Source organism: Canis lupus, chromosome 35 (genome assembly GCF_048164855.1).
Source record: "Canis lupus baileyi chromosome 35, mCanLup2.hap1, whole genome shotgun sequence".
NCBI classification, from domain to species: Eukaryota; Metazoa; Chordata; class Mammalia; order Carnivora; family Canidae; genus Canis; species Canis lupus.
In genome coordinates this window covers 13,597,842-13,621,974 of record NC_132872.1, presented here as the reverse complement: position 1 = coordinate 13,621,974, position 24,133 = coordinate 13,597,842, and the positions used below count along the sequence as shown (strand labels likewise).

Sequence of the window (24,133 nt, the reverse complement as noted above, 5' to 3'; positions counted from 1 at the left end):
TTCTCAAAAGTCTTAGTGGCCACCTGGGACAACTCACGATGGGCTGGACACACTGAGCACCTGTGTGCAACTTTACCTACTTGGATGCCGCAAGTATTTACCGGGCACCTACTGCAGTGCCACGAATTTGCTCCCTACTTTGCCTGCAATATCCTATTCAATTGTAACAAGAACCCCACGAAGTAAGCATTGCCAGCTTTCCTTTTAGGGATCAGGAAGCTGAAGGTGCAGAGGGGCCAACCCCACAAGTGTGGGGCGAGCTGGTTTGCTTGGCCCCGGCACCTAGCCACTTCCCCAGCAGGCTCCCTGCTTCGGGCTGAGCCCCGCCTAACGGGCTCTCCTGGGGTCCACCCCCCCCCCCCCCCCCCCCGCCCCGGCCGATGCGGAGCTCGCTGCAGCCAGGAACCCGCCCACTGTGTCCACAGGCTCTAGCTCCGTGCCGGCCGACGCTGCCCGGCCTAAGAGAAGTCAGGCGGGGCCGGCCGCTCCCGGACTGGCCCGCGGACCCGTTGGACCCGTTGGACCCGGCGGCCGCGAGGCTCCACTCACCCGCCGCCGCGCGTCGCCGGTCAGTAGCGGCCCCGGCTCCGCGTCCCCGCGTCCCGCGGTCGCCAGGCAACGCCGCCCCGCCTCCCGGGGGCGGAGCCTGCTGGGCCGCGGGGCGCATGCGCCGCCGGGGGGGGGGGCGGTGGGGGGGGGCTCCGGGAGCCCTGGGTCTCCAGGCGGGGCCCGGGCTGCGGCCGGACGGAGGAGCCCAACACTCCATCAGCTTGTGACCCCGCTTTGCGTCTGTGTCAAGCTTATATTATAATTATCCCAAGCATTCTATATTGGTAAACGAAAGGACCTTTGGATACTTAGCTACCTGCCCGGTAAGTTGAAAATTAGCCTAAAGGGGCCGTGATCGCACACGATCATCCGCAAAGATACACCACGAAGCCTTTTTTCTTTCGTTATTTTCCGCTGTTGCCCCTGTTGGCTTCTACGAGGAAATGATTTTATGTCGTGGGAGCCTTGGACTCCCGAGGCCCGGCGAGCAGGTATAGGCCTTCCTGCACGGACTCGTGGCCCTGCAGCTGGCCCTGGGCTGCGCTGTGCTGCAGCCGCCCTCGGTACTGGAAGCTTAAGTACCTGAGGTCACTGGCTACCACACACTGCGTTAAAACCACCATATTGTCCACGTGAAACTACTATTACCCTGTATGGTAACGAACTGGAATTTAAATAAAAACTTTAAGAAAAACCGGCTACAATATTGCAATAAGTGACCAAGGAACTTTGCATGGAGAATACATAAAAAGGTTCTTAGAATTAAGAAAAAAGAAGGTGGGGACGCCTGGGTGGCTCAGGGCTTGAGTGTCTGTCTTCCTCTCAGGGTGTGATCCTGGGGTCCTGGGATGGAGTCCCACATCTGGCTCCCTGCATGGAGCCTGCTTCTCCCTCTGCCTGTGTCTCTGCCTCTATCTGTGTCTCTCATGATAAATGGAATCTTGAAAAAAAAAAGAAAATCCTGACAACTTAATTTTTCAAATGGGCAAAGGACTTTGAATACTTGCTTCACTATATCAAAGGTGTGGAGTGGCCAGTAAACACAGTAGTGCTCTGGGAGAGGCACACCAGAGTACACATACACCGCACCCACCAGAATGCAAAAAATTTTAAAAACTGCCAGCACCCAATATGGAAGATGTGCAGCCATTGGAACTCACATAATGCTGGTAGAAATGTAAAATAGCACGACTTTGGAAGATCATTTGGAAGGTTCTTTAAAAGTTTAGCATATACCAAGACATTCCATGCCAAAAGAAACAAAAACTTACGTCCATACAAAGGGGGACATAATATTCATAGCAGCTATATTCACAATAGCCAAAAACTGGAAACTCAATGGCCATTGACAGGTGAATGGATAAATATCCGTTCTATGGAATACTACTCAGAAGTAAAAAGAAGAAATGGATACATACAACATGAATCTCAGTTATGGTGAGTCAAAGAGCCAGACACAAAACAGTCCCAGGTCCGATTCCTTTTAGATAAAATGTAAACAAATCTATGATGACAAAAAGCGCATCACTGGTTGCCCAGGGCTAGGGCAAAGGGAGGGATATACTTTAGAGACAGGAAGAACCTTTGGAGATGATAGAAATGGGTCTTGTGATAGTAGTTTCATCTGCCAAAAGCCAATGAATTATTCTCCTTAAATTTAGATGCAGTTAATACCTAAAACACTACCTTCACTGTTATTAAATGATATACCCAGGGTGTCTGAAGAGTCAGGAAACATAGGATAAACTTATTTTTAAACAGCATATTATATTTTCAATGTTCTCAACATTTTTTTTTTCACTTCCAAACATCTTCAGGTGAAGTACCTCTAAATTTAAAGCATTAGGTCCAAGTGTTAATCTGAGAAAACCACAAAAAATTCACTACGTAATATCTCAAAAAACACAGAGGAAATAGTGTATTTATTCGCACACCAAAAAAACTGGCAGTCATCATTACTGAATGCTTTTTGTGAGTTAGGTCTTGTTCTTAACATTTTTACATAACATGTCTGACTCTCAAATGTGAAAAATAATTAATTTATCCAGGGACACAGCCCAAATGGCAAAAATGGCATTGGAATCCAAGCTTTGGATTATTATGCCATTATGTGCTTGCAGCCATAGTCACTGTACTAAACCAACTATTTTTTTCTAAGTTAGGAAGAGTTCAACAATTATTTTTTAAAAAGAGGGTGGCTCAGCCTGTTAAGCATCGGACTCTTGCTTTCGGCTCGGGTCATGATCTCAAGCCCCATGGAGCCTGCTTACGATTCTCTCTCCTGAGATCCCTGGGTGGCTCAGCGGTTGAGTGCCTGCCTTCAGCCCAGGGCATGATCCTAGAGACCCGGGATCAAATCCCATGTTGTACTCCCTGTATGGAACCTGCTTCTTCCTCTGCCTGTGTCTCTACGTCTCTCTCTCTTTTACTCTGGGTGTCTCTCATGAATAAAATCTTTAAAAAAAAAATTCTCTCTCCTTCTCTCCCCCTCTAGCCCCCACCTATGCCTCCCCCACTCACATGCTCTCTAAAAAAGAGAGCTTTGAGTCCTGGCTTTGCTTCATATACTCTGACATTAAGCAAATTATTTCACCACCAGAGCTCAATGTCCTCATCTAGAAAAGGGAAGTGGGTGGCATTCAAACATGTCTGTTTTACTTGAGACCTTAATGAGATATTGGGGATACTTCAGCTCAGCACAGTGCCCACCACAGCTATGGCTCAATAGAGATTGCTGTTATAATTATGGTGCTTCCATACCATGCTCACTATAAGATAGCAGCATAGTGCAGCCTTTGTAAAAAGACTTCCTATGTCCCATCCCAGGGCCCCCATGTCCAAGTTGTGTGACTTAGAGAGGATACTTACCTCCTTGTACCTCAGTTTCTTCACCTGCAAAAGGAGAATAGTATCTTCCTCATAAAGGTATCGTAAACTCATGAAAAGTGGCTAAAACAGTGCCTGGCACTGTAAATAATTATTAAATTCTGCTAACTTAAATGGTCTCCCTATACAGCACAGGAATGATTGTATCATTAACTGTGGATCTGATCATCACTCTAGTTTCTCTCCCAAGCAATAAATATGGAAAACTGCCAATTTTATTAAAGTTTAGCAACTGATTAGCAGTTTCCTGGGGAATTTTTAAAATTTTACTATTTTTCAAAGATTTTATGTATTTACTTGAGAAAGAGAGAGGGAGAACACAAGCAGGGGGAAAGGCAGAGAAAGAGAGAGAAGCAGGCTCCATGCGGAGCAGGGAACCCCAGGACAGGCTCAATTCCAGGACCCTGGGATTGTGACCTGAGCTGAAGGCAGCTGCTTAACAGACTGAGCCACCCAGGCACCCCTAGGGCATTTTGGAGAAGTCCTATGTTACCCAAAATCTTGAGTCTAAACACAAGAAATACAAGTAATCTGAGTTTGAACTGGAAAAGTGAATACGAATGTAGTATATCATCAAATATAGCAGAGTTCACCCCTCTGCAATGCTGTATCTGGAGCATGCATCAGAATCACGAGGGGCTTATTAAAACAGACACCAGAGTTTCTGATCAATGGATCTAGGTTAGGGCCCATGAATTTTCATTTCTAACAAGTACCCTGGTGATCCTGACACTGCTGGTCAGAGTTCATACTTTGAGACCCACTGGTGCAGTTGGCTCTGAATGCTGATAAAGAGGGCCCAAAGTAGTGTAATTAAAACCCAACATGCACAATTTATGATTTGGGGATGATAAATATCTTCATAATGTTTCCCAGGCTTCGCTAACTTAACTGATGGAGTCATCTGAGTAGATGTACTGGAATCATCTGAGGAGGTTTCTTAAAATGCTGCTGTATATGCCCTGCCTCCAGAGTGTTAAGTTACCTGGTCTGGAGTGAGACTTGGGCTACGGGAACTTTAGAAGGTCCCTATGTGAGTCTAATGGCAGTCAAAGCTGAGAAGCACTGCTTTAGAAAGCCTAAGACAGCAAGCTCTTTTCTCTGTATCTATTATTCTTGAAGTTTTTTAAATCTACTTTTGAAGCTTACCAACAAAAACAAGTATTAGCAGGATGGATATTTAAATTATCAGTTCCACAGGTTGCCAGTGAGCACTGGTTCTCAACTCTGGCTGCACATTAAACCACCTTAAGCAGCTTTTTAAAATGTCATGTCAAGGGCTCACTCCCCAAGTAAACAGTTTGGTCTTTTTCAATGCTCTCAAAGTTGAGAATCATTGCTTTTAAAGTTTAAAGGAATATAAGGGAAAAAAGGAAAGGGCCAACCAATTAAATATTAAGAAAAAGATAAGTCCAAAGGACGCATTCACACGAAATCTTGCCATTTGCAATAACGTGGATGGAACTAGAGAGTAGTATGCTAAGCCAAGTCAGCCAGTCAAAGACAAATACCACATGATCTCACTCACACATGGAATTTAAGAAACAAAACAAACGAGCAAAGGGAAAAAAGAAAGAGAGAGGCAAACCAAGAAACATATTCTTAACTTCAGGGAACAAAATGATGGTTATCAGCATGGAGGTGGGTGGGGGGGATGATGAGATAGGTGATAGGGATTAAAGAGCACACTTGTGAGGAGGACCCGGTGATGTAGGTACATGCTGAATCACTATATTGTATACCTGAAACTAATATTACATTGCATGCTAACTAGCTGGAATTTAAATAAAAACTTCAAAAAATTTTTTAAAAAGGAATGTATTCTCAAACCAAGCAGATAACTTGACATTTCAATAATATTAGGAATGGTATTAAAATGGTTTTATATTCCAGACAGGGATAGTATTTATTAAATACCAAGTTTCAAAAAAGTGCAATAAAGATGGAAAAATCTGCAATAATGCAAATGAATATAGATGACTTCATGTAAATATAATCAATGATAACAGAGAAAAATTTTATTTTTGCCACCACAATGAAGAGGAGCAAATAAAAGTTGCAAAGGACACTTCCATAGAATAGGAATAATTGCAGGAGGAGGGAATTGAGAAAATTCCCCAAGTAGTTTCAATGTGTTTCCCTGCCCTACTCCCTACTATACCAGGTTGAGAATTCCTATCCCACAGTGAAAAGACAGAGATCATTTAAAAAGCAATTTTAAAATAAAAACCATTGTCTGTCTAAAATTGCTTTTTAAACAGGTGCCTTGAAGAAAACTACCCTGAATGTGTAGTAGATTCAAGGCTTGGAAAGCTGACAGCAACCTTCAGTACCCATTTCTGTTTCAAACACTAAATATACCAATAAATCAATGTTACTGCATTTAGAAATGAGCTATGATCATTATTTATTTGATATATACTACCATTATTGATTACATTTTCACATTTAAAGACTATAGAAGAATTTTATAATATATACACCACTCTGAACTGCATAAGCAAATATAAGCAAATGCTCCCACACCTACTTTTTAAAGCTGTACATTCCACTTGATGGAAAAAGCCACAGACAATAGTGACCTCCCTCCCAAAATGAAATCAAAGGGAATGTTAAATTTTTCTGAAAACCAGACTTTAATGACTAAATGCCATTTTACTATGTTATATGCAAAACGACTTAATTCTTCAGAAAAAAAATAGAATCCATCATTTAAGATATACTAGACCAAAAAACTTGAAAAAAGATGACAAAGGTAAAAATGTTTTACTCAGAAAAATTTTACAATATTTATGAAGTTATTAAAATATAAAACTTCAACTTTCCTATAGTCAAAATTTTATTAACATGTTGTACATTGTTAGTTGTTGGAAATTTCTTTGAAAAGATCCAAGATTTAAATAATTGCTTTATTCTTTGTTTCTTAAGTACTCAGTCACAAGAACTTTGCAGGTTTTATCTAAAAGGACATGAAAACTTGAAAGCAGGAGCCGGGAAAAGGGAGTGGAAGCTCAAGAATATACTACTGAAAATAAAATCTGTACAACTATCTTTACTTATGACACGTGGGTAGAAAGAGCAAACCAGCCTTCTTCGTTCTGTTTCTCAATCTGTTGAACAAAGATGCAAGATGGATTTAGAAAGTAATCAGAAACATAAGCCCATCAAGGTATACAATTATTTAGACCAAGTACATACAACCAAAATTATCCAAGGTCATCAAATGGTACCAAAAATTAAATTGCTACTGGCAGTTTTTATTCTCTAAGAGTCATTCCAAATAACTGATTCCCTGATCAACAAATCCCCTTACTGATAGAGGAAACTTTAATTTTTAAATAAAGGATAAATCTAGTATTATAGGTACAACTCTTTAAAATAACAAAGCTATTTGATCATAGTAAATTAAATTTATTACTAAATTTCAGAAACTATCAAATTATATAAAATAATCTACTTCAAAACTTTTTCAGGGGCACCTGGGTGGCTCAGCTGGTTAAGTGTCCAACTCTTGATTTCCGCTCAGGTCATGATCTCAGGATTGTGGGATCAAGCCCCACGTCAGGCTCTGCACTCAGCAGGGAGTCTGCTTGAGGTTCTCTCTTGGCTCCCTCTACTCCTACCCCCACTTGCACTCTCTCTCAAATAAATAAATCTTTAAAAAAAAATTGTTTAGGATATAAGAAACCGCAAAAGACAAATCATCTATTGCTAGATAATTGGGATATCTGAGATTATCAATTAATCTGGGTTATAAATATTCAATATTTACTGAAGCATTTACTATTTGGTCTAATCTACAGCAAATCAGAACTCATGAAGAATATATATAACATTGATTACCCACAGCTTCTCTAACCAGTGGCACACTCAGATACAGCTTACTAGGGTAAAGTGACAAGGAGAGTGGCTCACACAGCCACAGCAAGCACTGAGGGAACCAATATCTCAGTTTATCTACTACTTCAAGGCACACCTGTATGTCCTGCTGCATTACTGGAATGCTCTGCATGAAACAAGTAATTTCCAGGGTATGGAATCCTATTGAATTGTATCTTATTCCTTAGCTATCCCAGAACAAAAAAGAAACTATTTGGCTTAATGTTTTTTTTCTAGGAAAGGTGGATTAGAAATTCCTTTCTTCTGAGAATTTTATGTCACCTTTAGGATAACAAGAATAATTGATTAGAATGGAAATCACTAAACCAGCCACTTTCCCCTCCACTCTTCTGACTCCTACACACATTTCACAATTACATTTTATCACATACCTTTGCTCTTGGATTAACAGGTGTGAATCGCCCACTTCCTGTGGTGGCGTTTAATGGAGAACAAGAATTACTAGTAGCCCCTGATGATCTATTCATGAGAAATAAAAGAGAGTGGGAGAGTGATCTACCATCATTAACCTTCAAAAATTATATAAGACTGACAGATCTCAGTATTGGCAAGAGCCTGAAAAAGAATGGCTGAGTTAGGTCCAAATGAGGTCAATTACTTGTAACATATCTTTACCAACCGAAGTTTTTTGTTTTGGTTTTTTTAATTAATAGACTTCCTTTTTTAGAGTAGTTTCAGGTTTACAAAAAGACTAAGCATAAAGTACAGAGAGCTTTAATATAAGCCTCACCTCCCCCACACAGTTTCCCCTATTATTAACACCTTGCATCAGTCTGCTACATTTATCACAACTGATAATACTGATATATTATTAATTAAATATTCATAGCTCACATCAGGGTTCTCCCTTTTGTTATACATTCTATGGGTTGTGACAAGTGTATAATGATAATATCCACCATTTTTTAACATTAAAGATGAAATCTGCATGTGCAGGGGTAGGAGAAGAGCCAGGCTGGAAGAGTAAAGAGCCTGAGAACAGCAGTGCAGTGTAGTGGTGAGTAGAGTGTGGACTCAAGAGCCAGGTCTGTCCTCAGTGCCACCATTTCCCAACCATGTGACCCCTCTAGGCAAACCACACAATTAGTTCAATGAACTTCAGTTTCATTTACTGCAAAGAGAAAAAATACCACTTGTCAATTTATCTGCCCTGTCATATGTTACCTTGTAATTTTATAACCCATAAACTGCTCTATGTTTTATCTTATTTTTGTTGTCAATAGCCAACTCACGCTGTTCTACATAAAGCCTGTTCCTCACTCCTCATCTTTTTCCCCAGAAATTCTCTTTTCCAATTACTTTATTTCTCTACAGAAGTGGGTCTGTCTGAACCTAAGTCAGATACCCTGTACTTTCACAAAGAGAATGAAACATACCACATTCTTGATTTCTTTAAGTAACTATGCACATTGTAACCCTACCTTCTTGTATTTATCCCACTGGTAGGAGAGATAGTACTGCATTTTGAGCTTTCTGGGGCTTCTGCTCCTGGAATAGATACCTCAATTGTCTTCTTTCCTCCTTCTAAAATATAAAAACAAATATTAGTTTCATTATCTTTCATTAAAATAAAAGTAAAAATTTAACTTGATTTCTATCTTACTGCAAATTTCACATTATAAATTTGGAGGTTCTTTCTATATTTTCATTATGGCCCACAGACACCCTTGAAGAATTTTTTTCAAAATGAACTGTGAGACAAGAAACTTTAGTTACTAGTGTCAATTCAGTAGCATGCCAGTTCATAGAAAGCCAGAACCTTCAGACAAGTAGTATCATGTCAGATCTGGAAGTGATAAACAGAAATTAAGAGCTAGCCCTAAAAAACTTGAGATTTTTGTCAAAAGCAGCTTACAAATTTTCAAAAAAATTAAGTTTTTAAGAAAAAGGAAAATTTCTTAAGTCATTCAATTAAACTTTAAAACCTCTAAATCTGGGCAGCCCCAGTGGCGCAGCGGTTTAGCGCCGCCTGCAGCCTAGGGCGTGATCCTGGAGACCCGGGATCAAGTCCCACATCGGGCTCCCTGCATGGAGCCTGCTTCTCCCTCTGCCTGTGTCTCCGCCTCTCTCTCTGTGTGCCTCTATGAATAAATAAATAAAATCTTTAAAAAAAATAAAGTAAAATAAAACCTCTAAATCTATTATTAGATTCCTAAAGGCATTAACTTAAGAGGGGAAAGTTGGCTGAAGAGCTTATATAGCCATTGGCAAGTATAACTGTTCATTTTCAATATTTCACAAGTAGGTTATCAATTAAGAAATATTTACTGTCTACTAATCAAAGACTTAAAGTCTATTCTGGGCAGTTTCAGAGAGGCTCCTATGAATCGCTACTAAACACCTGTGATTTCCAGGGCTTTAGTGGGTAATGAAACCATGTTTCATTGTATAACATATTCCTCCATTACCCTAGAAAACAAAAGAGGTTTTGCATGGCATATGATTTTTTATATCTTTATCATCACAGCTCACAAAGGTACCCATGAAACCAAGAATTTTACTTTTAAAAAGGAATATCTTATAAACCTAGAATGAAAAGAACACAGGTTGCAAATTTACCAGTTTGCTTTAGAACTTCAGACAAATCACTTAACTTCTTTTCCCTCAGTTTACTAATGTATCAAATAGCTATAATATGAACTCTGTCTACTTTCAGGGTGTGTGGAGAACTAAATAAGATAATAGAAATAAAAGTACCTTTAACCTTAAAGAACAATTGAAATAGAAGATGTTAAATGTAATTATAAAATTATTCTTAAGAGTGATTTGCTTTATTCTTCTTCATTGTACTTTAGCACTAACATTATCTTATAATGCTGGACAGGGATTTGTCCTGTTTGAAGCAGTTTCCCCAGGGCCCAGAGTAGGGTGGCAGGTAATAGATGTTCAAAGGTATTGGGTAATTTAATGTATTTATTCTAATCAGAAGTTGCCTCTAGGCTTCATGACTATGAAAAATAGCAGACAAAGCTGTCATTTGAAGAAGTCTAGGATAAACAAAGAGAAAGGGCCCTGGGGAAATGCATAATCAGTCATTTTCCAGTAATTTTCAAAAAAAGTCTGCTTTCTAGGTCTGAAGTTTCAAAAAAGAAATGATTTGTAACTGAGAGAAAAAGTCTTATTGGCAAAGGAGAGGTGGGTGGGAGGATGGTGAAACAGGTAAAGGGGATTAAGAATACACTAAGTAATCCCTGAGTAATGTGTAGGATTGTTGGGTCATTATATGGTACACCTGAAACTAATATAACACTGTATGTTAATTATACTGGAATAAAAAATGTTTTTAAAGTCTTATTGGCAAATACCTTAAAGACAGCCTATTTCAACCAGCCTCAGGACAGATGAATCCCTCTAAAACACCAACACTTGAGCACCTCAGGGAACACATCACTTACTGATATAATTATTTTCTATTCCTCACAATTAGAAATTTCTTTTATACTGGGCCAAAATTAGTCTCTCTATAGCCTGCATGCAGCTCTCTTCCTTGAGGGTCTTAGTAATTCAATTTTTGCCAAAGAACAACTTAAGATCTACTTCATTTCTTCAATGCCTTTTTGAATGTAAATATTATGACAACTAGGGCAGCGCTGGTGGCTCAGTGGTTTAGCACCGCCTTCAGCCCAGGGCCTGATCCTGGAAACCCGGGATCGAGTCCCACGTCAGGCTCCCTACATGGAGCCTGCTTCTCCCTCTGCCAGTGTCTCTGCCTCTCTCTCTATGTCTCTCATGAATAAATAAATAAAAATTTTAAAAAATATGACAACTCATTTTTTGGTTACGATTCTATTACTCAGAATCCCCTCTAGTTTTCCCATTTCCATATGTAATAACAGAATGGAAAGTTTAATTCACAAATGAAAATGTTTTAATTGGTTTTAACAAAATAACTTGTAATTTGTTTCTGATGAAATTCCAAATTATCATTTTGATTCTAATGTTTTATATTCAGCCACTGCATATGTCCTAAGTGAATCATATGCTGTAATGAATTCCATTTACACACTGGGCAACGTGGGAACTCATACACCAAAGATTAACTACAGGCACCATGGAACAGCTTTCTACCAGGAGACTGGCCTTCTGTGACTTAGGTCTGTTTCTTTCTATGTAAAACTGAAAGCACTGAAATATATGCTTTGAGATTTCTTACAGCTTAATATATACTTGCAAAATCAAGAAAGTGAAAACTCTCATGTATCTGACTTTGAAATTATGAATTTGTGACCAACCAGTCCATGCTCTGAGAGGTGACAGAATGGGTGATACTGTTGGAGAGGAAAGATTCAAACCAATAAGTTTCTGCTGCTCTATTAACTGCAAGAGTTTTCCACGAGCCTCCATACTCTGCCGATTCAATTCTGCAATCCGTTCCTCCATGCTACTTGGTATTAGAGGTTGTGCTGCTGGAAAAGTCTAAAGGGGGGGAGGGGGCACAAATTCCACATTAAAAATAATCCACATAATTTTGACTTTTTGTAAAAATTAACTCTTCCACTAAGAGCCAGCCAGTTACTCTTCGCATCCCTTACTATATGTATACTTGAATAATAGGCAAAGAATAAAATCTACAAGTCATTTAGTGGAAAAACTAGGACTCAAGTAAAGGGATACTAAGCCTCCTGATACTGGTACCATGTAAGCCCTCTAGTCCCTCTGTCCACAGAGAGAGAGTGTCTGTGGGACAAAGCTTTCCTGCTTTGAGATGTCAGACATCTCTTCATGTTTGCTGAGGTACACAAAAGATCACATTAGCAAAGACAGTTCTGCTAACGATCCAACTTCTAAGAAACAGGTCTATTAATGATAGATCTGTGGTTTAAATGGAAATGTACAAAAGGGGATCTGCTGTACTTGAGAGATGCTTCTATCATCCCAATCATCATGCATGTACCATGAATTATTTGGCAAAGATTTCTGGGAATCTTATCATTCTTCTTAACCAGGGGTCAGCTTCCCCAAGCCATGGTTGGCCTCAGATACCTAATTTGAGAAAGAAGATGACTGGAAAGGAATATGAGAAGTGAAGTTAAAAAAAGCCACCCAAGGAATATAACATAAGTTTAATATGAAAATTCCTTATAATACAAAATCCATGGGATCCCTGGGTGGCGCAGCGGTTTGGCGCCTGCCTTTGGCCCAGGGCGCGATCCTGGAGACCTGGGATCAAATCCCACGTCGGGCTCCCGGTGCATGGAGCCTGCTTCTCCCTCTGCCTATGTCTCTGCCTCTCTCCAATCTCTCTCTCTCTCTCTCTCTCTCTCTGTGACTATCAAATATAAAAAAAAGAAAAAAGAAAAAAGAAAATTCCTGAGAGGAATGTATGTGTCATTCTTGATTTTTTCATTGAGTTACATATGTCCTTTTGGGAAAAAACAATTCCTAATAGAAATCACTAATTTGCAGCCTATGCCCATTAATGAAAAAAAGATAGAAGCAAAACAGTTAAATTAAAGATCACTTTGTAATTCTGATCATGACAAAGAAGTGGTGAGGACAATCTATTATAATAGATCTATTATAATAGATTGTCCTCACTAGCCTGATCTATATACTAATTAGAAAAGTAGGCAAGCTCAGTTTTTAACTCTGTTGCCTTTTCAAAACCAAGAGTTAGTTACCTGTTTCAAATAATTGTCAAAACTGCAAACACAGAAATGCCTCCAATGACTCAAAATTAAGGCAATCTGTACTTACATCTATACCAATGGCTGCTTCCCACTCCTAATACTCCTTCCTGGCTCCTCTCTTAGCAGGCCCTTCTGAAGGTTATTCCGTGACTCCACACTCATTATACTGCCCTTATTTCCCATGACCCTGTGCTGACAGAGGTAGCCCTTATTTCCCATCCCCAACCCCTTCCTAAACTTCCTCATGAAAGCCCTCAATCTATCATTGGTAAAGCCTTTTATAGAAGCGTTCACCTCTGGAACCCTTAAACCATAAACCTGCTCAGCTCCTTCCCACTGCTAAAACACTGCTCCATTTCCTATTAGAACCTTGACAGGAACCACTCTGGCTCACTAAGGGGTAAAAGGAAGTCTCTCCCATCACTGGGATCAGCATGAGAACCTGTATTTAAACACTCCCCAGTTGGAATTCAGAATCCCTTTTCTCCCCACAAAGGAAATGAAGATTTGTTACCAGGTTAGCCTACAGTTTACTTAACTTCCAAAATTCCTGCACTATAATAAGAAGACTTCTGCTATTCAAAGTTTAAATATCAGTCCAGCACCTTATCAGAAATGCACAAGTACTATCTCAGAACTGCTCACTAAGAAACTGCATTTTAGCAATATCTCCAGATGATTCACATGTATATTAAAGTATGGCTTTAATAACCCTTTAAAACATTATTTCTATAGGAAAATGCATTCTGTGTCCTTAAAAATTAACTCCTTATGAATTGAGGGCCAGCTACACATAATTCTCTTGTAGGAGTCCCTGTAAGAGTAAAAAATGCTTTCAATTAAAATGTAGTTGTGTGGCAGACTTTCAACTCATACTAATTCTACATTTTATATTTATAACTTCATTCCCAGCTTTATTTCAGCTTTCCTCCATATTTTACCTGTGTCCTATTTTCCTCATTTTCTATTTTATATTGTCCTCTTGCTGCATGTGGTAAATAACTGATAAATAACTTTTCCTTATGTTGTGATGAAGACATGACAAAGCATAAGCCTTCTAGTAGCAGCCTCAAAGATATCCAGGATCACTTCATATTCAGCCCTTACAGTGCTCCAGCAAAGTCCTTAAATTCCTAAATGTCCCTAATCAACCCTTCATTGGTACTCACTGTAGTCATGTTGCTCACATGACTTGTCTCTTGTTTGTTTAGTTCCCGAAGTCCATCCCCTTGCTCTCCTCCTGGTTCAATAATATTATTCAGATGTGCCTTGATAGCTGAATTCTGCAGTGTCAACTCAGCAATTCGTGTCAAGATGTCTTTTCTTTGTATTAGTGCCTCATTTGTTTTAAGCTGCTGCCTGTCTCCTAGTACTGGAGGCTCTTCTGAGAACTCGGGGACTCTGGCCTGCTGAGTGTTTGAATGGGAACCGCAGAAGGGCTGTGAAAGGTTAACAAAAGGAGCCTGGGCTTTGTTCTCCACATCTTCCCCCATGTGAGACACCCTCCACCTCTGAGTGAAGAGGTGATTCTCTTCGTTTGAATTCTGATTGTCTGTGCCAGTAGGTAAGGTGTTCTTTTCCCAATTTTGTTCTTTCTCAATTATTTCCACAGTTGGAGGAATTCGTGGGGCAGGACGAGTTTGAACAGTTCTCCTTAATACTGTAGATAAAATTAAAACAGAATAAACATGCATCATTTAGCTACAGATTGGCACTACAATCTTCTCATTACTCATCATGGTAGTCTGAAATATATTTCAATAGAAGGGTTTGACTCCTGAATGCCTAAATTATTTTAGGAGGGAATATACCAGCAATGCCACCTCAAACAATCAAATACAGAGACATTTATATTACTTAGGCTTTATCAGTATCCTTGTTAAAAAGTCTGCCAAGTTAACATTTTAATACATGTATTAATTCATATCTGGGAATCCTGGGGGTGGAGGGAGTATGAATACCTAATGCAAACTGAAGATAGTGAGGAAAAGGCATCTCTGAAGAAGTAAAACTTAAAAATGAAATGATCACAAATGTGGCAGAAAGTAGAGCAAAGAACATTACAGGCAGGGAGAATAACATACAGAACACCCCAAAATAGGAAAGAGGAAAGAAATGAGGCCACTTTAGTGTAACACAGCAACAAGGAAAAACTGGAAAAAGGGAGACTGGAGAGGTGTACAGAAACTATTTCTTACAGAACTTTTTAAGCCATGTTCGGAATTTTATAATTTAATCCATGAGCAATGAAATGTGGAGAAGATCCGGCAATGACCCAGTTTATATTTCTTAAATGCTGTGGTTGCTTGGAAGATCCAAGAAAGGAAGTAGGGAGACCAGTAAGCCATCATGGTGGTCTAGGAGAAAGATGATGATAACTCTGATGAAGGTATGTTGGCTATAGGGATGGAGCGAAGTAGATAAATTTGAGAAATTTTGGCAAGAGAACTAGGAGTGATGAACTGGAAGTGGGGAGTAAAGGAAACACACAGATCAAGATGGCACAAACAACTGTGTGGGTAATGATACGACTTACAGAGATGGAGAAGATAAGAACAGATTTGGGGGAAGAGACGTTATCAGTAGTTCCATTTTGAACAGGATAAGTTTAAGTGCCTGATGATTTATCCAAGTATCCCTCCAAGCAGATGGACTCATGGGTCAGAAACTCAAGAGAGTTATCTAGGCTAATAAAACTGGAAATCACTGGCATATAGAAAGTACTGGAAGCAATGAAATTAGCTGAGATTATCTAGAGAAAAAGAATAGAATGAGAAAAGAAACCAACACCAACAGAGGAAGAAGTCAACATCTAGAGCTGTATAAAGGAGGAGAAGCTAGCAAAGCAGACTGAAATGGAGCAGCCAGATAGCTTAGAGAAATATTATAAGAATGTGGTATGAAAGAAACCAAGAGGGAGTGGTTAACCATCTATAATACTACTGTAAGACCTAGAAACACAAAGACAAAAGAAAAGTACACTGGAGTCACTAACCTGGAAGCCATTAGATCCCTTAGCAAGAGTAGTTTAGGTAAAATGACCCAATAGGGAAAGAACTGGGGAGACAGAAGCTCCTAGTTCAAGACTACAGACTTGCCTTCTTTCCCGGACAAGGAAATAAATAAATAATAAATAAACCCACATCAGTAAAGATAATTGTCTAGGAAGACAGTCATTAGCAAATGAGATATTTCAACACATTTCTGGAAGACTAAAAGTGGGAAAGTGTATGAAAGAAGGAAATTGAACAGAAGCCACAGTTCAGACCATGTATATATTACAAGGACGCTATAGATGAAAGTCAGTCTTCCTGGGGGAAAGACTTTTAGGTCTTTCCTAGAAAGGCTGCTAGCTCAAAGCTGACCATACAGAGGGAGAAAGTGAGAAGCAGTATTGAAAATTGGAGAATAACTTGAAAGTTCATCTACTTTATGTTATGTCAGTCAGGCTGTGCTCATTACTTGCCCCATTCATCCTCAAAAGCAAAAGAACCTCAGCTCTTGGGAGAGCAAATATGGTAGCCCCAGTGGAACCTCTGGATCCTACTTACATACCATACAAGGAAGCCTGCAGTTTACAGAGCAGGTCCACATATACAAAGCAACTGCTGAAGGGAAAGTCTATTGGGAAATCAGACCTAGACCAACCTACACCATGGAAAAGAAAACATATGCCAACCATCTGTAACATTCACTCTAGACATTTATTCATAACTATGATGGGCAATAAAGGATCACCAGACATATATGGAAAATCAACAGCACAAAAGAGAAAAACCAGGGTAGGAAAACAGAACAAAAGACTAAGAAGCAAAGGAAAATTCAGATACAGAAGATATGTAATAAAATTCTAACCGGTGGGGGCACCTGGGTGGCTCAGTGGTTGAGTGTCTGCCTTTGGCTCAGGTCGTGATCCCAGGGTCCTGGGATGGAGTCCCGCATCAGGTTCCCTGTGGGAAGCCTGCTTCTCCCTCTCCCCGTGTCTCTCATGAATAAATAAATAAAATCTTAAAAAAAAAAAAATTCTAACTGGTTACTCAGAAGAGAGTTTCTGGAAGATAATGCATTTGTAATAAGCATCAATAAAAACAGGACAACCAAACAATAAGAGAGGGCTCTTGCTTAGAAATTAAAAATATAATTTGGTGAAATTTTAAAAATCTAAAAAACAGGCTTGAATATAAAATGAAAAAAAATCTTCCAGAATATAAGGAAGATATAAAACTAAATATATAAGAAAATGATCCAGAAGGTCAATATACAACTTTCTAAAACTGCAGAAAGTCATGTGTCTTCAAGTCCAAAAGATCTCACTGGTGCCTCATAGTGCAAGGAGAGAAAAAAGACATACTTAAAACACCCTATGCAAGATCAGAATAAAAACAAAGGAATCCTAAAGCTCCCACAGAGAAAAAGTACGTCAAATACAAAGAAATAAAAGTTAGAGATTACACCATATATCTTAACTGCAACACAGATACTAAAAATCAGTAGAAAAATTCCTCTAGTTTCACAGGGTAAAAGATTATGGACCAAAATTCTATATCTAGCCAAATTATCAACCAAGTGTAATAGAAAAGTAAAAATACTCTCAGATTTTTAAGAACTTAGGGTTTACCTTCTATACACCCATTCTGATGATTTCATTCAGAAACTTGAGGGAGAAAAATCAAAGAAGAGGGAAAAAATGGGATCCAAGAAATAGTAGATACAACCCAGGAGTGTGACATTAGCAAGTCCCAGGACAAGAGGTGTGCAGTGGGCCCAGGGAGCAGTGTAGACTGGAGCAGGGGTCAAGAGCTTTGGGAAGGTATCTCTGGAAGGAAGGTGGACTCCATGCCACGGACTCTATAACTAAAGGACCAAAAGATATTATTCATATGTAAACAAGAGAGTAAAAGCACATCATTCTTGTGTAAACAAGAGGGTAAAAGCAATTTGAAACTCCAAGCAAAACAAAAACTGAAGGAGAAAGTCAGTATAAAATAAGAGAGCAACTGACCAAGTGAAATAAAGGAAATTCACTTTGATCTTTATACTGAGAACTTTCTCCTTCCTATGGCACAAAGCTAATAATAATAGATCGAGAAACAAAAAGCAGTCATTTGTTTGCAATTTTCAGTATCCATCTCTAGACAAGACACAGAAGACACTATTGTGGTAGTGGAACAATGTAATGTCACCCAACTGGATCTGGTAAAAGGAAAGACAGGCTGACTGAAGGTGGGAAGTGGAAGCAAAGGAAAGCAGAGCTGGTATCCCCATCTTTCCCAGCGGCAAGCCTGGAGATGCTGCATAAAGTTAACAAAGAAGAGAAAGTATTTGAAGTCACAAAGTTAAGCAACAGAAGAATTAAAAATTAAAATATAATCATCCAAATTAGATAGAGAAGGGAAGTAGGAGTTAATGTTAATTAAACCTTCTTATTTAATAAAGGACAGTCTATAATTATTGTGTAAAGCTGACATTTAAGAAAAAATATAAAAAATATTTTATGTCAATTATGGAGACCACCACAAGAGAAGCAGAAATCAAATTGCGAAAAAATGCTTCTCTCTTAGGGCAGGTCTAAAGATGAAAGAGGAAGAGACCTTTGTATGCGGCTTTTTTTAACCACATGAAAATATAAATTACAACTGACACTTGAAAATGAAATGAATAAGAGATAAGAAAATGGAAACAGCATATATAAACTACTCTTTCAAAAAGTATGGCTATAAAACTAAGAAGTCAATTAGTACCTAAAGGAAATGATGTATCATAGGAAATTCTAGAGCAATGCTGTCCATTATGACAGCCTCTGGCTATACGCAGCTATTCAAATTCAAATGCAAATTAATTCAAGTTAAATGAAATCAATAATTCAGTTCTTCAGTCACATTAGCCTCATTTCAAGTGCCCCTTGATGCTACTGGCTATCAGACTGAATAGAGCATAGAACATTTTCATGATCACAGAAAGTTCTATTGGACAGAGTTGTTCCAGAGCATAACTAAATGCTGATAAAGAGCCTTATGTATCTCCCACCTTTATCTACATGTTCAGCTTAACTGAACAATTCTTTATATGTGAGCATTCTAAATAAAATGTTAAAAATACGATGATAAAACTTCACCAATTAAGAATACACATTCGAAGGTTGTTCTATCTGCACACTCTAAAAGAAATGTGTGGAATTATTTTCATTGCAAACCTGCTAACAAAGGGTTGTCTATAACAGTCCCCAAATAATTTGTTTTAGTGAACATTTAGTCTACTTGTAATCAGAGTAAGAATATTAATGGTAATTGTTTCCTTAAAAGAACTTAAGGGAGGGGGATCCCTGGGTGGCTCAGTTGGTTAAGCGTTCAATTCTTGATCTCAGCTCAGGTCTTAAGTAGTTCAAGCCCCATGTTGGGCTCCGTGCCTAGCACTTAAAAAAAAAAAAAAAAAAAAAAAAAAAGAACTTCAAGCTCTCTTACTATCACCAGTGGAAAATAATTTATAATATCTCAAAGAAATCATTAGGCAAGTTTATTAATACTAAAACATTTAGTATTAATAAACATTAGTAAACATTTGAAAGATTACTTTAAGAAATGAAAATCTAACCTGAACAGAAATCAGAACTGAAATCATATAATCCTAAATCTAGCCAGAGTTAATAATACTCTCTAGCCTCTAAAGAGGTAACACCAAATCACAGAACTGTAGAGTTAGAGGAATATTAAAGATAAAAGAAAAATCTCTCATTTTGGAGCTAGGAAAATGAATGCAGAGAAGGTAAGGGTCTTAGCCCCGCCTCCCCGCTAGTCATTAAATGGGCCAGCATTCTAGCACTTCTGACCCTCAGCCTAGCACTGTCTCCCTACCACAAAATCTTTCAGACTTTATAATCACATAATAAATACCAAAACAAATTTTATAATGACAAGGACTTGTCATTTTCTTTAATCCTTACAGCCTCTTCATGTCCTTTATTGAAAAGAAGGTACAGAAAATCTGACCAAATTTGTAAGTTCCAATGACAATAAAACTTATTATTCTGTTTCCCTATGTGAGAATGTACACTATTTAAAGAAATAAAAATGGTGGGGCACCTGGATGGCTCAATGGTTGAGCGTCTGCCTTTGGCTCAGGTCGTGATCCCGGGATCCTGGGATGGAGTCCTGCATCAGGCACCCCACAGGGAGCCTGCTTCTCCCTCTGCCTATGTCTCTGTCTCTCTGTGTCTCCCATGAATAAATACATAAAATCTTAAAAAAAAAAAAAAAAAAAAGAAAGAAAAATGTATGCAAATCAGGACTGAATAACATTTTTCTAAAAACACTGGAAGAGAAAGTCTAAGGTAGTTTTTTGATTGAAGAACTGTTTTGAAAATGAAAAAAAAAGGCTATATAGGTCCAGAAAAATTCATAGGTGGACAAATAAACACAATTTTCCAAACAATAAAGCATTCCATGGTACTTCTGAAGGCCATCCATTAGCCCCCAAGTTAAAAATCGCCGAGCCAAGGATTAACAATAAATTTTCAAAATTTTATTTTAAACTCTGTGTCCTACAAAGAGCAACCCTAAAGCTCTTTTTGTCTATCAACTTTCATTATAAACTTACCTCAACTGGCTAAGCTAAAAAGTTTCAAGGAGAAAGAGGTTAACAACCAGATCTGATTTACAAAATCCTTAAAAAAGTCAAGTTCTTACCTTTCCTTGGTTAAGCTTTCATTACTCTCTGGACTATAATCTCCTCATTTCTTACCCTTTCCTACACTCCTGGACCATAGGGAGAAAAGAATTTCCCTTACTGCACATTTTAATGTTGAGGCCTTTGATCCTTTGATCTGATTTAATATTTACAATGTCTAACAGAAGAGATACATAATGAAATTTCACCACAGGTATAACACCCGTGATATAAACAACCCTGAAAAATTCTCTTTTGGCTTCAGTATCTTCGAGAATTCTGCTTATTGGGAAACAATGGACACAACCTGATACATACATACAAGCATAAAACAACAGCCACACAACTTGAGAAGAAGCCTGCTTACCGTCCTGCAAGGGGGAGAATCCGGAGCTGCTCTTCTGCCTGGGTGGTGTTAACAGCACAGCGGGCTCAAATACATGTGCTGGAAAACTGTTAGTCAGAGTCACGTTGTCCGGGGGAGCTGGCACCTGAGACAGTTTAACTGGCAAGTCTTCCTGTGCAAATTCCGCCACTTCTTCCCCTCTGAACACCAATGGCATGGAGACATTAGCATTTACAATGGGACCCTCTGAAGAAGAGAGAGGCTATCAGCACTTAAAGTGTGGACACATTGCAGGTATTTACACTGATGTGCAGTTCCACAGAAAGCAAAATCACACGGATTCTAGAGCCTTCACTTCCGAGGCCCTCGCCTCCTTTAGCTGTCACTCACAGGCAAGGCTCCCAAGGGCCCAGCACAGGGAAGAGGAAGCTGTTTTTTTTGAGAAAAGCACTGACAGCCTTTAGTCCTTGAGACCTGCACTGGCCAGTGAGTTTCTCTCATGTAACTTAAATTTTCGTCAGCCACTTCTTAGAATCCCTCCTGAGAAAACATTCCTAAAGTGCATAAGATACTTGCCACACGTAGACATTCATCAAAGTATTACTTGGAAGCAAAAAACATGGTGAAGCCTAAATGTCCTATTCAGGCTCTGGCATATGATGGTACATGAAGAAAGGTTTTCCAAACATCATCACAAATGAACAGAAGTTACGAATTTCTAAAACTCAATATTTCTTTTTGTTTCCGAGACCATCTCCATTCCTCCTGAACCTGGCGAAAGTGCTGGCATTAAAGCCCCACTCTAGGAAGCAAATTCTGCTACTTTCTAGTTGTGTGATCTTGCTAAGCCTTGGTTTTCTCTTTGAGAAAGTAGAGATAACAAGGATACGTACTTCGTAAGACTATTATGAGGACTAAATGAGATAATACACATAAAACACTTTACAAATGCCTGGCAAAGAGCAGATACCCCATAAATCTTAGCTGGAAATAGTGATGGCGATTGTCACCTGACATTATATATGTATACATGACCAATAATATATAAGTTTATAGTTTTGTTTACTCTGTGTTTTAATACCAACCTGGGATAATAAGACCACGCTTACCTAGATTATCTATAATTTTTCTACTCGTGGATCCCCTTTCTGATGTCTGACTTTCTTTGTTGCTTTTTATCACAGGACAGTTCTTCATGGCATGTGTGAGTGATATAAGCTGCTCATCTGTTGTGACCATGTACTGCTGAAGTCTTGCCTGGAGAAAAAAAGAATGAAATAACATCATTGACATATCAGACATCAGACCATCACCTAGACATGTACAACTATATCATTACTTTACTCTAGGAACTTCGGATTTTCATTCAAATAGAATACCACATTTGTAAGAACACATAATCATAAACGTTTTAAAAGTCCTATGACAGAGGAATGGGTAAATGTATAATGGAATATTATTAATTAATAAATACACTGCTACAACAATAAGAATTAACCTCTTTACAGGGCTTTTGATCTGTAAAACCTCTTTATATAAATGGTATCAACGGATTCAAGCTACCTCAAGAGACAGGTATATCAAGTAGAGGAAATTTAACAGAATATTTTACAGGCATTTAAACTGATAAACATGACCCTGTAAGAATTTATGTAATGTATATAAATAATGTTAACAAAAATTATCTATACAGAGATAGGAAATATTATACACACATACATACACACACACATATATGTATGTATATATATGCATATATTTATCCAAAATGTACAGGCATTTAATAAAAACAGATATCAGAAGTCAGAAGGATTATTAGTGGGACTACTAAATGAAGTATACTATACAATTTCATATCAGTCCAAATTTTTTTCCCAAATTCCACACTCATCTCCAGTGCCCACTCAGCATCTCCATCTAGAACTCACATATAGGCTTCTCAAATTTAACATGTATAAAACCAAACTCTCCCTGAACATCCTCACCTCATTAGCAGCAACTCCATCCTTCTAAATGCTCAGTCTGCAACTTTGGAATCAAGAGTTCTTGACTCTTCTCACATCCTCTCCTTAGCCCCATATCCAACCATCAGCAAATCCTACTACTTGCCTTCAAAACATACTCATAATTTGGTCACTTTTCACAACTTATCCTACTTCCAACCTAGATAGACCAGGCTGCCATGTCTCACCTGAATTATTTCAATAACTCTTGTGTATAACACTCTGCTTCTGTGTTTGACCACCTAGAGTCTAGTTATAGCCTGTTCCCAAAAAAAGCCTGAAGCACCTTGGGGCACAATAGTGAACTCACAAGGGCACCAAAGGACATTTAAAGTTTTTGAAGAACACGCTGCTGTTTAACATCTGTCAGGCAGGTATCAGTGAATCGGTTTGAGGTAGTTCACAGCTTATCTTAGGCTCAGCTGGGTCTTAAAAGCCCACACTTCAGAGACCCCCACAGCACAGACAGGCACCGAGGTTCTGGGGGAGGGTCTCCTTGCACTATGGCCAGTGCCCGCTTATCCCAGAAGACAGCTGCCTGACTGTGCAGCGGTTGGGAGTTTATGGTAAACTGCAATACAAAGCTGGCCTCAAGGTCTGCAGCCCTCTGTCGGCTCTTTGATCCTATACTGGTGAGTGAGACAGCTCCATGGTGCCTACAGGGTCACGTACCCATGGAAAGGCCCTATCATTTTACTAAATGCACTCCAGGCAGGGGAACCATTTCTCCCCATGTGACACTGGGGATCCTCAGACTGTCCCCTGCTGGGGCTCAGCTCTGCTCTCCCATCAGAGCACTTGGTCAGCTCCCCAGACACAAATCTGCAATGTCTCAGACCTCTGAAACTTCAGAATCTGTGCTCTGCTATTTATAGAAAACTGGCAGTACTATAACCTTCTCCTTTCTATCAATGGTTTTGCAGAATAGTTTTCTTGTGCAGTCTCCTGCATGTGTTTCCACTCTTTCTCCCCCACCCTCCACCCCAGCCCCATTTCTCTCTCTCCTCCTTCTCTTTTTCTACAGCCCCTGTAGTCAGGGCTCCCTCCTTTGAGCACACACAGGCTCTTTCCTCCCATGAATAAACTCTGCAGTTCCTACCTTACACAGGTCATTCTTCTAAGAACGACCTTTGCTCTCTAAGTTCTAATCAATTTCT

General features: G+C 39.1%; 2 protein-coding genes and 1 long non-coding RNA gene across 16 annotated transcripts in view; 1 reads left to right on the top strand and 2 right to left on the bottom strand.

Moving 5' to 3' along the window:
- The window catches only part of CFAP44 (cilia and flagella associated protein 44), a 126,489-nt gene extending 125,489 nt beyond the window's left edge, over positions 1 to 1,000 (bottom strand). For 2 of the 6 annotated variants that reach the window (XM_072811732.1, XM_072811733.1), the window contains exon 1: positions 550 to 667. In XM_072811732.1, the coding sequence (XP_072667833.1) occupies positions 550 to 667 (118 nt within the window). Of the gene's footprint in view, positions 1 to 76; positions 304 to 549; positions 668 to 865 lie in introns of those variants that run through there. The other 4 variants (XM_072811723.1, XM_072811731.1, XM_072811729.1 and 1 more) reach the window with 3 other exon arrangements.
- On the top strand, positions 699 to 22,232 carry LOC140624829 (uncharacterized). Its single transcript, XR_012024263.1, has 2 exons — positions 699 to 872; positions 22,158 to 22,232. It is a non-coding gene; the product is annotated as an uncharacterized lncRNA (long non-coding RNA).
- Positions 5,818 to 24,133, bottom strand: part of SPICE1 (spindle and centriole associated protein 1) — a 57,674-nt gene continuing 39,358 nt past the window's right edge. For 7 of the 9 annotated variants that reach the window (XM_072811745.1, XM_072811751.1, XM_072811746.1 and 4 more), the window contains 8 exons: positions 22,083 to 22,230; positions 20,995 to 21,219; positions 20,045 to 20,200; positions 14,135 to 14,625; positions 11,568 to 11,751; positions 8,757 to 8,859; positions 7,707 to 7,794; positions 5,818 to 6,545 (listed from right to left, as the gene is read on the bottom strand). In XM_072811745.1, coding sequence (XP_072667846.1) covers positions 6,492 to 6,545; positions 7,707 to 7,794; positions 8,757 to 8,859; positions 11,568 to 11,751; positions 14,135 to 14,625; positions 20,045 to 20,200; positions 20,995 to 21,219; positions 22,083 to 22,230 — 1,449 coding nt within the window. In that variant the 3' untranslated portion in view covers positions 5,818 to 6,491. The remainder of the gene's footprint in view (positions 6,546 to 7,706; positions 7,795 to 8,756; positions 8,860 to 11,567; positions 11,752 to 14,134; positions 14,626 to 20,044; positions 20,201 to 20,994; positions 21,220 to 22,082; positions 22,231 to 24,133) is intronic. The other 2 variants (XM_072811752.1, XM_072811753.1) reach the window with 1 other exon arrangement.